General features: G+C 54.7%; 1 protein-coding gene across 1 annotated transcript in view; it reads left to right on the top strand.

Annotated features, from left to right (window-relative positions):
* Positions 1–14,537, top strand: part of LOC140391350 (tripartite motif-containing protein 2-like) — a 117,880-nt gene extending 103,343 nt beyond the window's left edge. Inside the window, exon 8 of the mRNA XM_072475929.1 lies at positions 5,367–14,537. Within this exon, the coding sequence (XP_072332030.1) occupies positions 5,367–5,519 (153 nt within the window). The 3' untranslated portion in view covers positions 5,520–14,537. The remainder of the gene's footprint in view (positions 1–5,366) is intronic.
* The last annotated feature ends 1,317 nt before the right edge of the window (positions 14,538–15,854 follow it).

Genomic DNA, 15,854 nt, shown 5'->3' with positions numbered 1-15,854 from the left:
GCCAGGAACCCGGGTTAACACTGCTGTCTCACAGTGCCAGGGACCCGGGTTAACACTGCTGTCTCACAGTGCCAGGAACCCGGGTTAACACTGCTGTCTGACAGTGCCAGGGACCCGGGTTAACACTGCTGCCCACAGTGCCAGGGACCCGGGTTAACACTGCTGTCTCACAGCGCCAGGGACACGGGTTAACACTGCTGTCTCACAGTGCCAGGGACCCGGGTTAACACTGCTGTCTCACAGTGCCAGGGACCCGGGTTAGCACTGCTGTCTCACAGTGCCAGGGACCCGGGTTAATACTGCTGTCTCACAGCTCCAGGGACCCGGGTTAACACTGCTGTCTCACAGTGCTGGGGACCCGGGTTAACACTGCTGTCTCACAGTGCCAGGGACCCGGGTTAACACTGCTGTCTCACAGTGCCAGGAACCCGGGTTAACACTGCTGTCTCACAGTGCCAGGGACCCGGGTTAACACTGCTGTCTCACAGTGCTGGGGACCCGGGTTAACACTGCTGTCTCACAGTGCCAGGGACCCGGGTTAACACTGCTGTCTCACAGCGCCAGGGACCCGGGTTAACACTGCTGTCTCACAGTGCTGGGGACCCGTGTTAACACTGCTGTCTCACAGCGCCAGGGACCCGGGTTAACACTGCTGTCTCACAGCGCCAGGGACCCGAGTTAACACTGCTGTCTCACAGTGCCAGGGACCCGGGTTAACACTGCTGTCTCACAGCGCCAGGAACCTGGGTTAACACTGCTGTCTCACAGTGCTGGGGACCCGGGTTAACACTGCTGTCTCACAGTGCCAGGGACCCGGGTTAACACTGCTGTCTCACAGCGCCAGGAACCTGGGTTAACACTGCTGTCTCACAGTGCTGGGGACCCGGGTTAACACTGCTGCCTCACAGTGCCAGGGACCCGGGTTAACACTGCTGTCTCACAGTGTTGGGGACCCGGGTTAACACTGCTGTCTCACAGTGCAGGGGACCCGGGTTAACACTGCTGTCTCACAGTGCCAGGGACCCGGGTTAACACTGCTGTCTCACAGCGCCAGGGACATGGGTTAACACTGCTGTCTCACAGCGCCAGGGACCCGGGTTAACACTGCTGTCTCACAGAGCCAGGGACCCGGGTTAACACTGCTGTCTCACAGTGTTGGGGACCCGGGTTAACACTGCTATCTCACAGTGCAGGGGACCCGGGTTAACACTGCTGTCTCACAGTGCCAGGGACCCGGGTTAACACTGCTGTCTCACAGCGCCAGGGACATGGGTTAACACTGCTGTCTCACAGCGCCAGGGACCCGGGTTAACACTGCTGTCTCACAGAGCCAGGGACCCGGGTTAACACTGCTGTCTCACAGTGCCAGGGACCCGGGTTAACACTGCTGTCTCACAGCGCCAGGGACATGGGTTAACACTGGTGTCTCACAGCGCCAGGGACCCGGGTTAACACTGTCTGTCTCACAGCGCCAGGGACCCGGGTTAACACTGCTGTCTCACAGCGCCAGGGACCCGGATTAACACTGCTGTCTCACAGTGCCAGGGACCCGGGTTAACACTGCTGTCTCACCGAGCCAGGGACCCGGGCTAACACTGCTGTCTCACAGTGCCAGGGACCCGGGTTAACACTGCTGTCTCACAGTGCTGGGGACCCGGGTTAACACTGCTGTCTCACAGTGCCAGGGACCCGGGTTAACACTGCTGTCTCACAGCGCCAGGGACATGGGTTAACACTGCTGTCTCACAGCGCCAGGGACCCGGGTTAACACTGCTGTCTCACAGAGCCTTGGTCGCGGGTTAACACTGCTGTCTCACAGTGCCAGGGACCCGGGTTAACACTGCTGTCTCAAAACGCCAGGGACATGGGTTAACACTGCTGTCTCACAGCGCCAGGGACCTGGGTTAACACTGCTGTCTCACAGCGCCAGGGACCCGGGTTAACACTGCTGTCTCACAGTGCCAGGGACCCGGGTTAACACTGCTGTCTCACAGTGCCAGGGACCCGGGGTAACACTGCTGTCTCACAGAGCCAGGGACCCGGGTTAACACTGCTGTCTCACAGTGCCGGGGACCCGGGTTAACACTGCTGTCTCACAGCGCCAGGGACATGGGTTAACACTGCTGTCTCACAGCGCCAGGGACCCGGGTTAACACTGCTGTCTCACAGCGCCAGGGACCCGGGTTAACACTGCTGTCTCACACTGCCAGGGACCCGGGATAACACTGCTGTCTCACAGTGCCAGGGACCCGGGTTAACACTGCTGTCTCACAGTGCCAGGAACCCGGGTTAACACTGCTGTCTCACAGTGCCAGGGACCCGGGTTAACACTGCTGTCTCACAGTGCCAGGAACCCGGGTTAACACTGCTGTCTGACAGTGCCAGGGACCCGGGTTAACACTGCTGCCTCACAGTGCCAGGGACCCGGGTTAACACTGCTGTGTCACAGCGCCAGGGACACGGGTTAACACTGCTGTCTCACAGTGCCAGGGACCCGGGTTAACACTGCTGTCTCACAGTGCCAGGGACCCGGGTTAGCACTGCTGTCTCACAGTGCCAGGGACCCGGGTTAATACTGCTGTCTCACAGCGCCAGGGACCCGGGTTAACACTGCTGTCTCACAGTGCTGGGGACCCGGGTTAACACTGCTGTCTCACAGTGCCAGGGACCCGGGTTAACACTGCTGTCTCACAGTGCCAGGGACCCGGGTTAACACTGCTGTCTCACAGTGCTGGGGACCCGGGTTAACACTGCTGTCTCACAGTGCCAGGGACCCGGGTTAACACTGCTGTCTCACAGCGCCAGGGACCCGGGTTAACACTGCTGTCTCACAGTGCTGGGGACCCGGGTTAACACTGCTGTCTCACAGCGCCAAGGACCCGGGTTAACACTGCTGTCTCACAGCGCCAGGGACCCGAGTTAACACTGCTGTCTCACAGTGCCAGAGACCCGGGTTAACACTGCTGTATCACAGCGCCAGGAACCTGGGTTAACACTGCTGTCTCACAGTGCTGGGGACCCGGGTTAACACTGCTGTCTCACAGTGCCAGGGACCCGGGTTAACACTGCTGTCTCACAGTGCCAGGGACCCGGGTTAACACTGCTGTCTCACAGCGCCAGGAACCTGGGTTAACACTGCTGTCTCACAGTGCTGGGGACCCGGGTTAACACTGCTGCCTCACAGTGCCAGGGACCCGTGTTAACACTGCTGTCTCACAGCACCAGGGACATGGGTTAACACTGGTGTCTCACAGCGCCAGGGACCCGGGTTAACACTGCTGTCTCACAGCGCCAGGGACCCGGGTTAACACTGCTGTCTCACAGTGCCAGGGACCCGGGTTAACACTGCTGTCTCACAGTGCCAGGGACCCGGGTTAACACTGCTGTCTCACAGTGCTGAGGACCCGGGTTAACACTGCTGTCTCACAGAGCCAGGGACCCGGGTTAACACTGCTGTCTCACAGTGCCAGGGACCCGGGTTAACACTGCTGTCTCACAGCGCCAGGGACATGGGTTAACACTGGTGTCTCACAGCGCCAGGGACCCGGGTTAACACTGCTGTCTCACAGCGCCAGGGACCCGGGTTAACACTGCTGTCTCACCGAGCCAGGGACCCGGGCTAACACTGCTGTCTCACAGTGCCAGGGACCCGGGTTAACACTGCTGTCTCACAGTGCTGGGGACCCGGGTTAACACTGCTGTCTCACAGTGCCAGGGACCCGGGTTAACACTGCTGTCTCACAGCGCCAGGGACATGGGTTAACACTGCTGTCTCACAGCGCCAGGGACCCGGGTTAACACTGCTGTCTCACAGAGCCAGGGACGCGGGTTAACACTGCTGTCTCACAGTGCCAGGGACCCGGGTTAACACTGCTGTCTCACAGCGCCAGGGACATGGGTTAACACTGCTGTCTCACAGCGCCAGGGACCTGGGTTAACACTGCTGTCTCACAGCGCCAGGGACCCGGGTTAACACTGCTGTCTCACAGTGCCAGGGACCCGGGTTAACACTGCTGTCTCACAGTGCCAGGGACCCGGGTTAACACTGCTGTCTCACAGAGCCAGGGACCCGGGTTAACACTGCTGTCTCACAGTGCCAGAGACCCGGGTTAACACTGCTGTTTCACAGCGCCAGGGACCCGGGTTAACACTGCTGTCTCACAGTGCCAGGGACCCGGGTTAACACTGCTGTCTCACAGCGCCAGAGACCCGGGTTAACACTGCTGTCTCACAGCGCCAGGGACCCGGGTTAACACTGCTGTCTCACAGTGCCTGGGACCCGGGTTAACACTGCTGTCTCACAGTGCCAGGGACCCGGGTTAACACTGCTGTCTCACAGTGCCAGGGACTCGGGTTAACACTGCTGTCTCACAGTGCCAGGGACCCGGGTTAACACTGCTGTCTCACAGCGCCAGGGACACGGGTTAACACTGCTGTCTCACAGTGCTGGGGACCCGGGTTAACACTGCTGTCTCACAGTGCCAGGGACCCGGGTTAACACTGCTGTCTCACAGTGCCAGGGACCCGGGTTAACACTGCTGTCTCACAGTGCCAGGGACCCGGGTTAACGCTGCTGTCTCACAGTGCCAGGGACTCGGGTTAACACTGCTGTCTCACAGTGCCAGGGACCCGGGTTAACACTGCTGTCTCACAGTGCTGGGGACCTGGGTTCAATTCCGGTGCCTGTGCGGAGTCTGCACTTTCTCCCCGTGTGTGCGTGGGTTTCCTCCGGATGCTCCGGTTCCCTCCCACAGCCCAAAGATGTGCAGGTTAGGTGGAAAGGCCATGCTAAATTGCCCTTTGTGTCCAAAGATTCGGTAGGGTTACTGGGATGGGACAGGTGATTGGGCGCTGGGATGGGACAGGTGATTGGGCGCTGGGATGGGACAGGTGATTGGGCGCTGGGATGGGACAGGTGATTGGGCGCTGGGATGGGACAGGTGATTGGGCGCTGGGATGGGACAGGTCATTGGGCGCTGGGATGGGACAGGTGATTGGGCGCTGGATGGGACAGGTGATTGGGCGCTGGATGGGACAGGTGATTGGGCGCTGGGATGGGACAGGTGATTGGGCGCTGGGATGGGACAGGTGATTGGGCGCTGGGATGGGACAGGTGATTGGGCGCTGGGATGGGACAGGTGATTGGGCGCTGGGATGGGACAGGTGATTGGGCGCTGGGATGGGACAGGTGATTGGGCGCTGGGATGGGACAGGTGATTGGGCGCTGGATGCTCTGTCGGTGGCCTGTGCAGACTCAATGGGCCAAATGGCCTCCTTTTGCACTGCAGGGATTCTATGTTAGCTACCTCAGCTCCAGCTGCTCTCTGTGCCTCTCTCTATCCGTCTGTCTGCCTTTGTCTCTGCAGGTGTTTGACAGCGCAGGGTCATTCCTCTCCTACATCAACACATCTGCTGACCCTCTGTACGGGCCGCAGGGGCTGGCATTGACCTCCGACGGACATGTGGCAGTGGCCGATTCAGGGAATCACTGCTTCAAGATTTACCGATATTTGCAGTGAAGGAAAGTTCCAGAACTCTGTGACAGAATCACGGATCCAGTTTACTTTCTGTGCGATTCCGTCCAGTTCAGGACCAGCAAATACGTTTGGTGTGTTTTTGTTGTAGGTCCAGACAGAAGCAACATCTAACCAAGGCTCAAGGTCAGAGTTCACCATGGAGTGTCCAGTACTCCCATTGGCCAAAGACAGATGGTACACTCACCACCAATACTGGATAAAGGGGCCAAACAGGAGGAATCCCTCCCATCTGTAACAAGGATTGTACTTGAAGGAATGTTCGAGCTTCGAATGGGAAATTGACCGATTGTAATGTGCACATCCACATCCAGAACGCTGACTGCCCGACCCTCAGCCCTGTCTCCACTGGGCATGAACGGAGATCAGTGTCAGTACAGTAAAGAGACAGTATACATGGAACTGTACCCCAGTGAGAGTCAGTGTGTGTGGGACCCGTACCCCAGTGAGAGTCAGTGTGTGTGGGACTCGTACCCCAGTGAGAGTCAGTGTGTGTGGGACTCGTACCCCAGTGAGAGTCAGTGTGTGTGGAATCCGGACCCCAGTGAGGGTCAGTGTGTGTGGGACCCGTACCCCAGTGAGAGTCAGTGTGTGGGACCCGTACCCCAGTGAGAGTCAGTGTGTGTGGGACCCGTAACCCAGTGAGAGTCAGTGTGTGTGGGTCCCGAACCCCAGTGAGAGTCAGTGTGTGGGACCCGTACCCCAGTGAGAGTCAGTGTGTGTGGGACCCGTAACCCAGTGAGAGTCAGTGTGTGTGGGTCCCGAACCCCAGTGAAAGTCAGTGTGTGTGGGACCCGTACCCCAGTGAGAGTCAGTGTGTGTGGGACCCGTGCCCCAGTGAGAGTCAGTGTGTGTGGGACCCGTACCCCAGTGAGAGTCAGTTTGTGTGGGACCCGTAACCCAGTGAGAGTCAGTGTGTGTGGGTCCCGAACCCCAGTGAAAGTCAGTGTGTGTGGGACCCGTACCCCAGTGAGAGTCAGTGTGTGTGGGACCCGTGCCCCAGTGAGAGTCAGTGTGTGTGGGACCCGTACCCCAGTGAGAGTCAGTTTGTGAGGGACCCGTGCCCCAGTGAGAGTCAGTGTGTGTGGGACCCCTACCCCAGTGAGAGTCAGTGTGTGTGGGTCCCGAACCCCAGTGAAAGTCAGTGTGTGTGGGACCCGTACCCCAGTGAGAGTCAGTGTGTGTGGGACCCGTGCCCCAGTGAGAGTCAGTGTGTGTGGGACCCGTACCCCAGTGAGAGTCAGTTTGTGAGGGACCCGTGCCCCAGTGAGAGTCAGTGTGTGTGGGACCCCTACCCCAGTGAGAGTCAGTGTGTGTGGAACCCGTACCCCAGTGAGAGTCAGTGTGTGTGGGACCCGTACCCCAGTTAGAGTCAGTGTGTGTGGAACCCGTACCCCAGTGAGAGTCAGTGTGTGTGTGACCCGTACCCCAGTGAGAGTCAGTGTGTGGGACCTGTACCCCAGTGAGAGTCAGTGTGAGTGGGACCCGTACCCCAGTGAGAGTCAGTGTGTGTGGGACCCGTGCCCCAGTGAGAGTCAGTGTGTGTGGGACCCGTACCCCAGTGAGAGTCAGTTTGTGAGGGACCCGTGCCCCAGTGAGAGTCAGTGTGTGTGGGACCCCTACCCCAGTGGGAGTCAGTGTGTGTGGGACCCGTACCCAAGTGAGAGTCAGTGTGTGTGGAACCCGGACCCCAGTGAGAGTCAGTGTGTGTGGGACCCGCACCCTAGTGAGTGTCCGTGTGTGTGGAACCCGGACCCCAGTGAGAGTCAGTGTGTGGGACCCGTACCCCAGTGAGAGTCAGTGTGTGTGGGACCCGTACCCCAGTGAGAGTCAGTGTGTGTGGAACCCGTTCCCCAGTGAGAGCCAGTGTGTGTGGAACCCGTACCCCAGTGTGTGTGTAACCCGTACCCCAGTGAGAGTCAGGGTGTGTGGGACCCCTACCCCAGTGGGAGTCAGTGTGTGTGGGACCCATACCCCAGTGAGAGTCAATGTGTGTGGAACCCGGACCCCAGTGAGAGTCAGTGTGTGTGGGACCCGTACCCCAGTGAGAGTCAGTGTGTGTGCGACCCATACCCCAGTGAGAGTCAGTGTGTGTGGGACCCGTACCCCAGTGAGAGTCAGTGTGTGTGGAATCCGGACCCCAGTGAGAGTCACAGTGTGTGGGACCCGTACCCCAGTGAGAGTCAGTGTGTGTGGGACCTGTACCCCAGTGAGAGTCAGTGTGTGTGGAATCCGTACCCCAGTGAGAGTCAGTGTGTGTGGGACCTGTACCCCAGTGAGAGTCAGTGTGTGTGGAACCCGTACCCAAGTGAGAGTCAGTGTGTGTGGGACCCGTACCCCAGTGAGAGTCAGTGTGTGTGGGACCCGTACCCCAGTGAGAGTCAGTGTGGGTGGAGGTGTACCCCAGTGATAGTCAGTGTGTGTGGGACCCGTACCCCAGTGAGAGTCCGTGTGTGTGGGACCCGTACCCCAGTGAGAGTCAGTGTGTGTGGAACCCACACCCCAGTGAGAGTCAGTGTGTGTGGGACCCGTACCCCAGTGAGAGTCAGTGTGTGTGGGACCCCTACCCCAGTGAGAGTCACAGTGTGTAGGACCCGTACCCCAGTGAGAGTCAGTGTGTGTGGGACCCGTACCCCAGTGAGAGTCAGTGTGTGTGGGGCCCGTACCCCAGTGAGAGTCAGTGTGTGTGGGGCTCGTACCCCAGTGACAATCAGTGTGTGTGGGACTGTACCCCAGTGAGAGTCAGTGTCTGTGGGACCCCGAGCCCAGTGAGGGTCAGTGTGTGTGGGACCCGTACCCCAGAGAGAGTCAGTGTGTGTGGGACCCGTACCAGAGTGAGAGTCAGTGTGTGTGGGACCCCTACCCCAATGAGAGTCAGTGTGTGTGGGACCCGTACCCCAGTGAGAGTCAGAGTGTGTGGGACCCGTACCCCAGTGAGAGTCAGTGCGTGTGGAACCCGTACCCCAGTGAGAGTCAGTGTGTGTGGGAATGTACCCCAGTGAGAGTCAGTGTGTGTGGGACCCCTAGCCCAGTGAGAGTCAGTGTGTGTGGGACCCCTACCCCAGTGAGAGTCAGTGTGTGTGGGACCTGTACCCCAGTGAGAGTCAGTGTGTGTGGAACCCGTACCCCAGTGAGAGTCAGTGTGTGTGGGACCAGTACCCCAGTGAGAGTCACAGTGTGTAGGACCCGTACCCCAGTGAGAGTCAGTGTGTGTGGGACCCGTACCCCAGTGAGAGTCACAGTGTGTAGGACCCGTACCCCAGTGAGAGTCAGTGTGTGTGGGACCCGTACCCCAGTGAGAGTCACAGTGTGTGTGGGACCCGTACCCCAGTGAGAGTCAGTGTGTGTGGGACCCGTACCCCAGTGAGAGTCAGTGTGTGTGGGACCCGTACCCCAGTGAGAGTCAGTGTGTGTGGGACCCGTACCCCAGTGAGAGTCAGTGTGTGTGGGACCCGTACCCCAGTGAGAGTCAGTGTGTGTGGGACCCGTACCCCAGTGAGAGTCATTGTGTGTGTACAAAGAACAAAGAAATGTACAGCACAGGAACAGGCCCTTCGGCCCTCCAAGCCCGTGCCGACCATACTGCCCGACTAAACTACAATCTTCTACACTTCCTGGGTCCGTATCCTTCTAATCCCATCCTATTCATATATTTGTCAAGATGCCCCTTAAATGTCCCTATCGTCCCTGCTTCCACTACCTCCTCCGGTAGAGAGTTCCAGGCACCCACTACCCTCTGCGTAAAAAACTTGCCTCGTACATCTACTCTAAACTTTGCCCCTCTCACCTTAAACCTATGCCCCCTAGTAATTGACCCCTCTACCCTGGGGAAAAGCCTCTGACTATCCACTCTGTCTATGCCCCTCATAATTTTGTATACCTCTATCAGGTCGCCCCTCAACCTCCTTCGTTCCAGTGAGAACAAACCGAGTTTATTCAATCGCTCCTCATAGCTTATGCCCTCCATACCAGGCAACATTCTGGTAAATCTCTTCTGCACCCTCTCTAAAGCCTCCACATCCTTCTGGTAGTGTGGCGACCAGAAATGAACACTATACTCCAAGTGTGGCCTAACTAAGGTTCTATACAGCTGCAACATGACTTGCCATTTCTTATACTCAATGCCCCGGCCAATGAAGGCAAGCATGCCGTATGCCTTCTTGACTACCTTCTCCACCTGTGTTGCCCCTTTCAATGACCTGTGGACCTGTACTCCTAGATCTCTTTGACTTTCAATACTCTTGAGGGTTCTACCATTCACTGTATATTCCCTACCTGCATTAGCCCTTCCAAAATGCATTACCTCACATTTGTCCGGATTAAACTCCATCTGCCATCTCTCCGCCCAAGTCTCCAGACAATCTAAATCCTGCTGTATCCTCAGACAGTCCTCATCGCTATCCGCAATTCCACCAACCTTTGTGTCGTCTGCAAACTTACTAATCAGACCAGTTACATTTTCCTCCAAATCATTTATATATATTACAAAGAGCAAAGGTCCCAGCACTGATCCCTGTGGAACACCACTGGTCACAGCCCTCCAATGAGAAAAGCATCCCTCCATTGCTACCCTCTGCCTTCTATGGCCTAGCCAGTTCTGTATCCACCTTGCCAGTTCACCCCTGATCCCGTGTGACTTCACCTTTTGTACTAGTCTACCATGAGGGACCTTGTCAAAGGCCTTACTGAAGTCCATATAGACAACATCTACTGCCCTACCTGCATCAATCATCTTAGTGACCTCCTCGAAAAACTCTATCAAGTTAGTGAGACACGACCTTCCCTTCACAAAACCGTGCTGCCTCTCACTAATACGTCCATTTGCTTCCAAATGGGAGTAGATCCTGTCTCGAAGAATTCTCTCCAGTAATTTCCCTACCACTGAAGTAAGGCTCACCGGCCTGTAGTTCCCGGGATTATCCTTGCTACCCTTCTTAAACAGAGGAACAACATTGGCTATTCTCCAGTCCTCCGGGACATCCCCTGAAGACAGCGAGGATCCAAAGATTTCTGTCAAGGCCTCAGCAATTTCCTCTCCAGCCTCCTTCAGAATTCTGGGGTAGATCCCATCCGGCCCTGGGGACTTATCTACCTTAATATTTTTTAAGACACCCAACACCTCGTCTTTTTGGATCACAATGTGACCCAGGCTATCTACACCCCCTTCTCCAGACTCAACATCTACCAATTCCTTCTCTTTGGTGAATACTGATGCAAAGTATTCATTTAGTACCTCGCCCATTTCCTCTGGCTCCACACATAGATTCCCTTGCCTATCCTTCAGTGGGCCAACCCTTTCCCTGGCTACCCTCTTGCTTTTTATGTACGTAAAAAGCCTTGGGATTTTCCTTAACCCTATTTGCCAATGACTTTTCATGACCCCTTCTAGCCCTCCTGACTCCTTGCTTAAGCTCCTTCCTACTTTCCTTATATGCCACACAGGCTTCGTCTGTTCCCAGCCTTTTAGCCCTGACAAATGCCTCCTTTTTCTTTTTGACGAGGCCTACAATATCACTCGTCATCCAAGGTTCCCGAAAATTGCCGTATTTATCTTTCTTCCTCACAGGAACATGCCTGTCCTGTATTCCTTTCAACTGACACTTGAAAGCCTCCCACATGTCAGATGTTGATTTGCCCTTAAACATCCGCCCCCAATCTATGTTCTTCAGTTCCCGCCTAATATTGTTATAATTAGCCTTCCCCCAATTTAGCACATTCATCCTCGGACCACTCTTATCTTTGTCCACCAGTACTTTAAAACTTACTGAATTGTGGTCACTGTTACCGAAATGCTCCCCTACTGAAACATCTACCACCTGGCCGGGCTCATTCCCCAATACCAGGTCCAGTACCGCCCCTTCCCTAGTTGGACTGTTTACATATTGTTTTAAGAAGCCCTCCTGGATGCTCCTTACAAACTCCGCCCCGTCTAAGCCCCTGGCACTAAGTGAGTCCCAGTCAATATTGGGGAAGTTGAAGTCTCCCATCACCACAACCCTGTTGTTTTTACTCTTTTCCAAAATCTGTCTACCTATCTGCTCCTCCATCTCCCGCTGGCTGTTGGGAGGCCTGTAGTATACCCCCAACATTGTGACTGCACCCTTCTTATTCCTGATTTCTACCCATATAGCCTCACTGCCCTCGGAGGTGTCCTCTCACAGTATAGCTGTGATATTCTCCCGAACAAGTAGCGCAACTCCGCCTCCCCTTTTACATCCCCCTCTATCCCGCCTGAAACATCTAAATCCTGGAACGTTTAGCTGCCAATCCTGCCCTTCCCTCAACCAGGTCTCTGTAATGGCAACAACATCATAGTTCCAAGTAGTAATCCAAGCTCTAAGTTCATCTGCCTTACCCGTAATGCTCCTTGCATTAAAACATATGCACTTCAGGCCACCAGACCCGCTGTGTTCAGCAACTTCTCCCCGTCTGCTCTGCCTCAGAGCCACACTGTCCCTATTCCCTAGTTCTCCCTCAATGCTCTCACCTTCTGACCTATTGCTCCCGTGCCCACCCCCCTGCCATACTAGTTTAAACCCTCCCGTGTGACACTAGCAAACCTCGCGGCAAGGATATTTAACCCGTACCCCAGTGAGAGTCATTGTGTGTGGGACCCGTACCCCAGTGAGAGTCAGTGTGTGTGGGACCCGTACCCCAGTGATAGTCAGTGTGTGTGGAACCCGTACCCCAGTGAGAGTCAGTGTGTGTGGAACCCGTCCCCCAGTGAGAGTCAGTGTGTGTGGGACCCGTACCCCAGTGAGAGTCAGTGTGTGTGGGACCCGTACCCCAGTGAGAGTCAGTGTGTGTGGGATCCGTACCCCAGTGAGGGTCAGTGTGTGTGGGACCCGTACCCCAGTGAGAGTCAGTGTGTGTGGGACCCGTACCCCAGTGAGTCAGTGTGTGTGGGACCCCTTCCCCAGTGAGAGTCCGTGTGTGTGGAATCCATACCCCAGTGAGAGTCATTGTGTGTGTAACCCGTACCCCAGTAAGAGTCAGTGTGTGTCGGATCCATACCCCAGTGAGAGTCAGTGAGTGTGGGACCCGTATCCCAGTGAGAGTCAGTGTGTGTGTAACCCGTACCCCAGTGAGAGCCAGTGTGTGTGGAACCTGTACCCCAGTGAGAGTCAGTGTGTGTGGGACCCGTGCCTCAGTGAGAGCCAGTGTGTGTGGAAACCGTACCCCAGTGAGAGCCAGTGTGTGTGGAAACCGTACCCCAGTGAGAGTCAGTGTGTGTGGGACCCGTACCCCAGTGAGAGTCAGTGCGTGTGGGTCAGAATCTGCACTGTGGGAATGTCAGTATTGAGGTGATGTTGAGAATTTATTATCAGGGAATTTTCACAATGTTTGATGTTTTCATTTGAACACAGACGTGTGGAGACTCACTTGCAGATTCTATTCAGCGTTTATGTTCCTGGGAACAGAGGTTAGACTGAAAGAGTCAGTAAAAGTGCTGTACCACAGAGAGCTTTGAGAGGTTCGGTAGGTAGAATTAATATTAAACACAGAAATTAATGATGAAAACCACAAGTGTATGGCATGCACCCATACCCCGTAACCCAGTGTTTGATGTCCGACTGAGGGCAGTGGGAGGGTTGCTGAAGTTGCCGGGCCAATTGAAGATCCCACAGCTGCGGGTGGCCACAATTGTCATTGGGAGAGTGGGCCCTCTTCAAACACAACGGAGAGCGTGTTGTCGTTGGGAGAGTGGGCCCTCTTCAAACACGAGTCTGAAGTGGGAAAGTCTGGCAACGTGTTCGTAAAGTTCCAACAGTTTTTCTGATTCATTGGCGGGATTGGGCTTTGTTGGTGGGACCAGCGATTGTTCCCACCCATAACTGCCCTTGGGAACGTGATGGTGAGCTGCCTTCTTAAATTGCTGCAGTGCAGGAGGTGTAGGTACATCCACAGTGCTGTTAGGAAGAGTCACTGAAGTGTAGGTATGCCCACTGTGCTGTTAGGGAGAGTCACTGAGGTGTAGGTACATCCACAGTGCTGTTAGGGAGAGTCACTGAGGTGTAGGTACACCCACTTTGCTGTTAGTGAGTCACTGAGGTGTAGGTACACCCACAGTGCTGTTAGGGAGAGTCACTGAGGTGTAGGTACATCCACAGTGCTGTTAGGGAGTCACTGAGGTGTAGGTATGCCCACAGTGCTGTTAGAGTCACTAATGCCCTTTTCCAACTGGTCAATGCTCCTTAGTCACTGGTTAATGTCCGTTCCTGCTGTTGAACTCCGCTGTCCAGGTTTCACTGACCAGGTTAATCACAGCTGGATTTTCAGTGTCCATCCTGGAGCCAATTCTCTGCACAATCCGAGCTTCAATCCTGATCCTGAATATCACAATTAGGAGCAGGAATGGCCACTTGGCCCCTCGAGTCTGCTCCACCAGCCAATGGGATCATGGCTAATAGTCACCTCATCCCCACCCCCCTGCCCATCCGCCAATCACTTTTCACCCCCTTCTTAATCAAGAACCTGCTCGCAAGGTCCTGGTTCTAACCTCGTCCTTCTGTGCTTTGGCCCCATTGACGTTTGGGCTGAAGACCCTCAGCAAGGCTTCCGATTAAGCTGACCTGGGCTGAGAGGGGCAAGGGTCAATGGTTGACCTGAGGTCTTCACCCCCTCCCCCCAGCACAGATTTAAGCTGATGATTACTCCAACCGAGAGAAAAGTCCCATAAACACCCAATTATCGGCCACACAGGGGACAACAGTCTGCCTCGTTCCCCCTCTCCATCCCCTCAACCCAGATGCAGCTGGACCGCTCGTGCCTGAAGAGGTTGGACCCTGGAACCCCACCATTGTACCAGTTGAGGTGAATCCGGGCAGTGATGGATGTCCTGTTGATGTAATGGCCGTGGGTGCGGTCAGTCGCTGTTGTCAAATCCCTGCTATGGTGGGTGGGCATCAAGGTTGCTCTGACCTTCGACCCTCAGGCTCTCTCACCTTTGACCCTGACTAGGGTGTCTTTCAGTCAAAGAATATAATAAAAATAATAATGTGAGCTCCGTGCGTGTGTGATTCTTGGTCCGATGCCTCCATTCCTGCTACAATGTCAACTTTAACTGGGCATTTTTATTTATTCTTGCAATGTGAGTTTTGCTGGTAAATTATCGGCCTGCTTATGTGTTTAGCTGACTGGAAGCAGATTCTTATGAACTGGCAAATAATAAATGCCAGGCTGACAAATCCCAAAGACAAACTTGGGCAATCTATCACAACAATTTGCAATGTTTATTTGATTGCAAGATTATGTGAGTATTGAAGTCCAGGGTCGCAAATTTCAATACCACTTTTGGAGATTTTAAATGTTACATTAATACATTTATTAATACAAGCCATGAAAACTTAATCACACAAGATTACATTTACACAATTAGTCAATCAAACCTTCCCCAAACCAACTCATACTTGGTGAGTTACTCCATTGTATTCAACACTACAAATGCGAAATGAAACCAGGTGGACCACCCGCCATCGACCCAGGCACTGGAAACGACAATGATGTAGCCATCTAAGATGGCCACCTGCAAAGGACCATGGGAATGATGGCCAACCCAGGTCTCAGACAGATACAGAGCTTATGTGTATCTAAAACACAGGTAGCCAGACCTGATCGAAACCCCCGCTCGTTTGCATTTTAATAGCCCATTTTCCCAGGACAATAGAACTCCAATCAAGCAACCGGTACAGCCACAGACTGATCGGTGCCACTCCCCTTACTCAGAAAGCACAACTGCCAAGGTCAACGACCACTAAGAACCTGCCCAGCCACCAAGGCACCCGCCCCTTTATTGGCTGAAATCGAAGACAGTGATCAGAGCCCTGTCGAACTATTGGGTCCAAGGTTAAGGACCGCCCCAAAGAGCGTGAAATCCCAGAGGGATAAAAGAGGACACAGCCATGTGTTCTGTCTCTTGGATCCGGCCTGTGCCACCCAATTGCAGCAGGAACAGCCAGCCAAGTTCAAGACCAACGATCGCTACCTGACGGATGAGCCCAGCAGAGACAGAGCCACCTTCTTCGAACCAGCCAAGTAAAATCCAGATAAAGGCCTTATCCATTTGCACAGTGCCGGTTGTCCTGAAGTTCAGTAGCTGATAGGTGTCGTTTAACTCGTAGTAGATATTGTGTTTGCATGTCGAGGTAACCCTTGTGTATGTAAATAAACCATCTTTTGAACTAACTAACTGGTTGTGTGGTCATTTGATCGATATAAGGGAAGGCTTGTGGTTCACTAAGATAAATCTAAATACCCACAGTATTGGCGACGCTGTTGTGACCGAAACAGAGCAACATTATTGGCGAACTCTTGACGGGA

This window comes from Scyliorhinus torazame, chromosome 15 (genome assembly GCF_047496885.1).
Source record: "Scyliorhinus torazame isolate Kashiwa2021f chromosome 15, sScyTor2.1, whole genome shotgun sequence".
In the NCBI taxonomy this organism is placed as follows: Eukaryota; Metazoa; Chordata; class Chondrichthyes; order Carcharhiniformes; family Scyliorhinidae; genus Scyliorhinus; species Scyliorhinus torazame.
The sequence above is the reverse complement of the archived record's forward strand: the minus strand, read 5'-3'. Positions and strand labels throughout refer to the sequence as shown.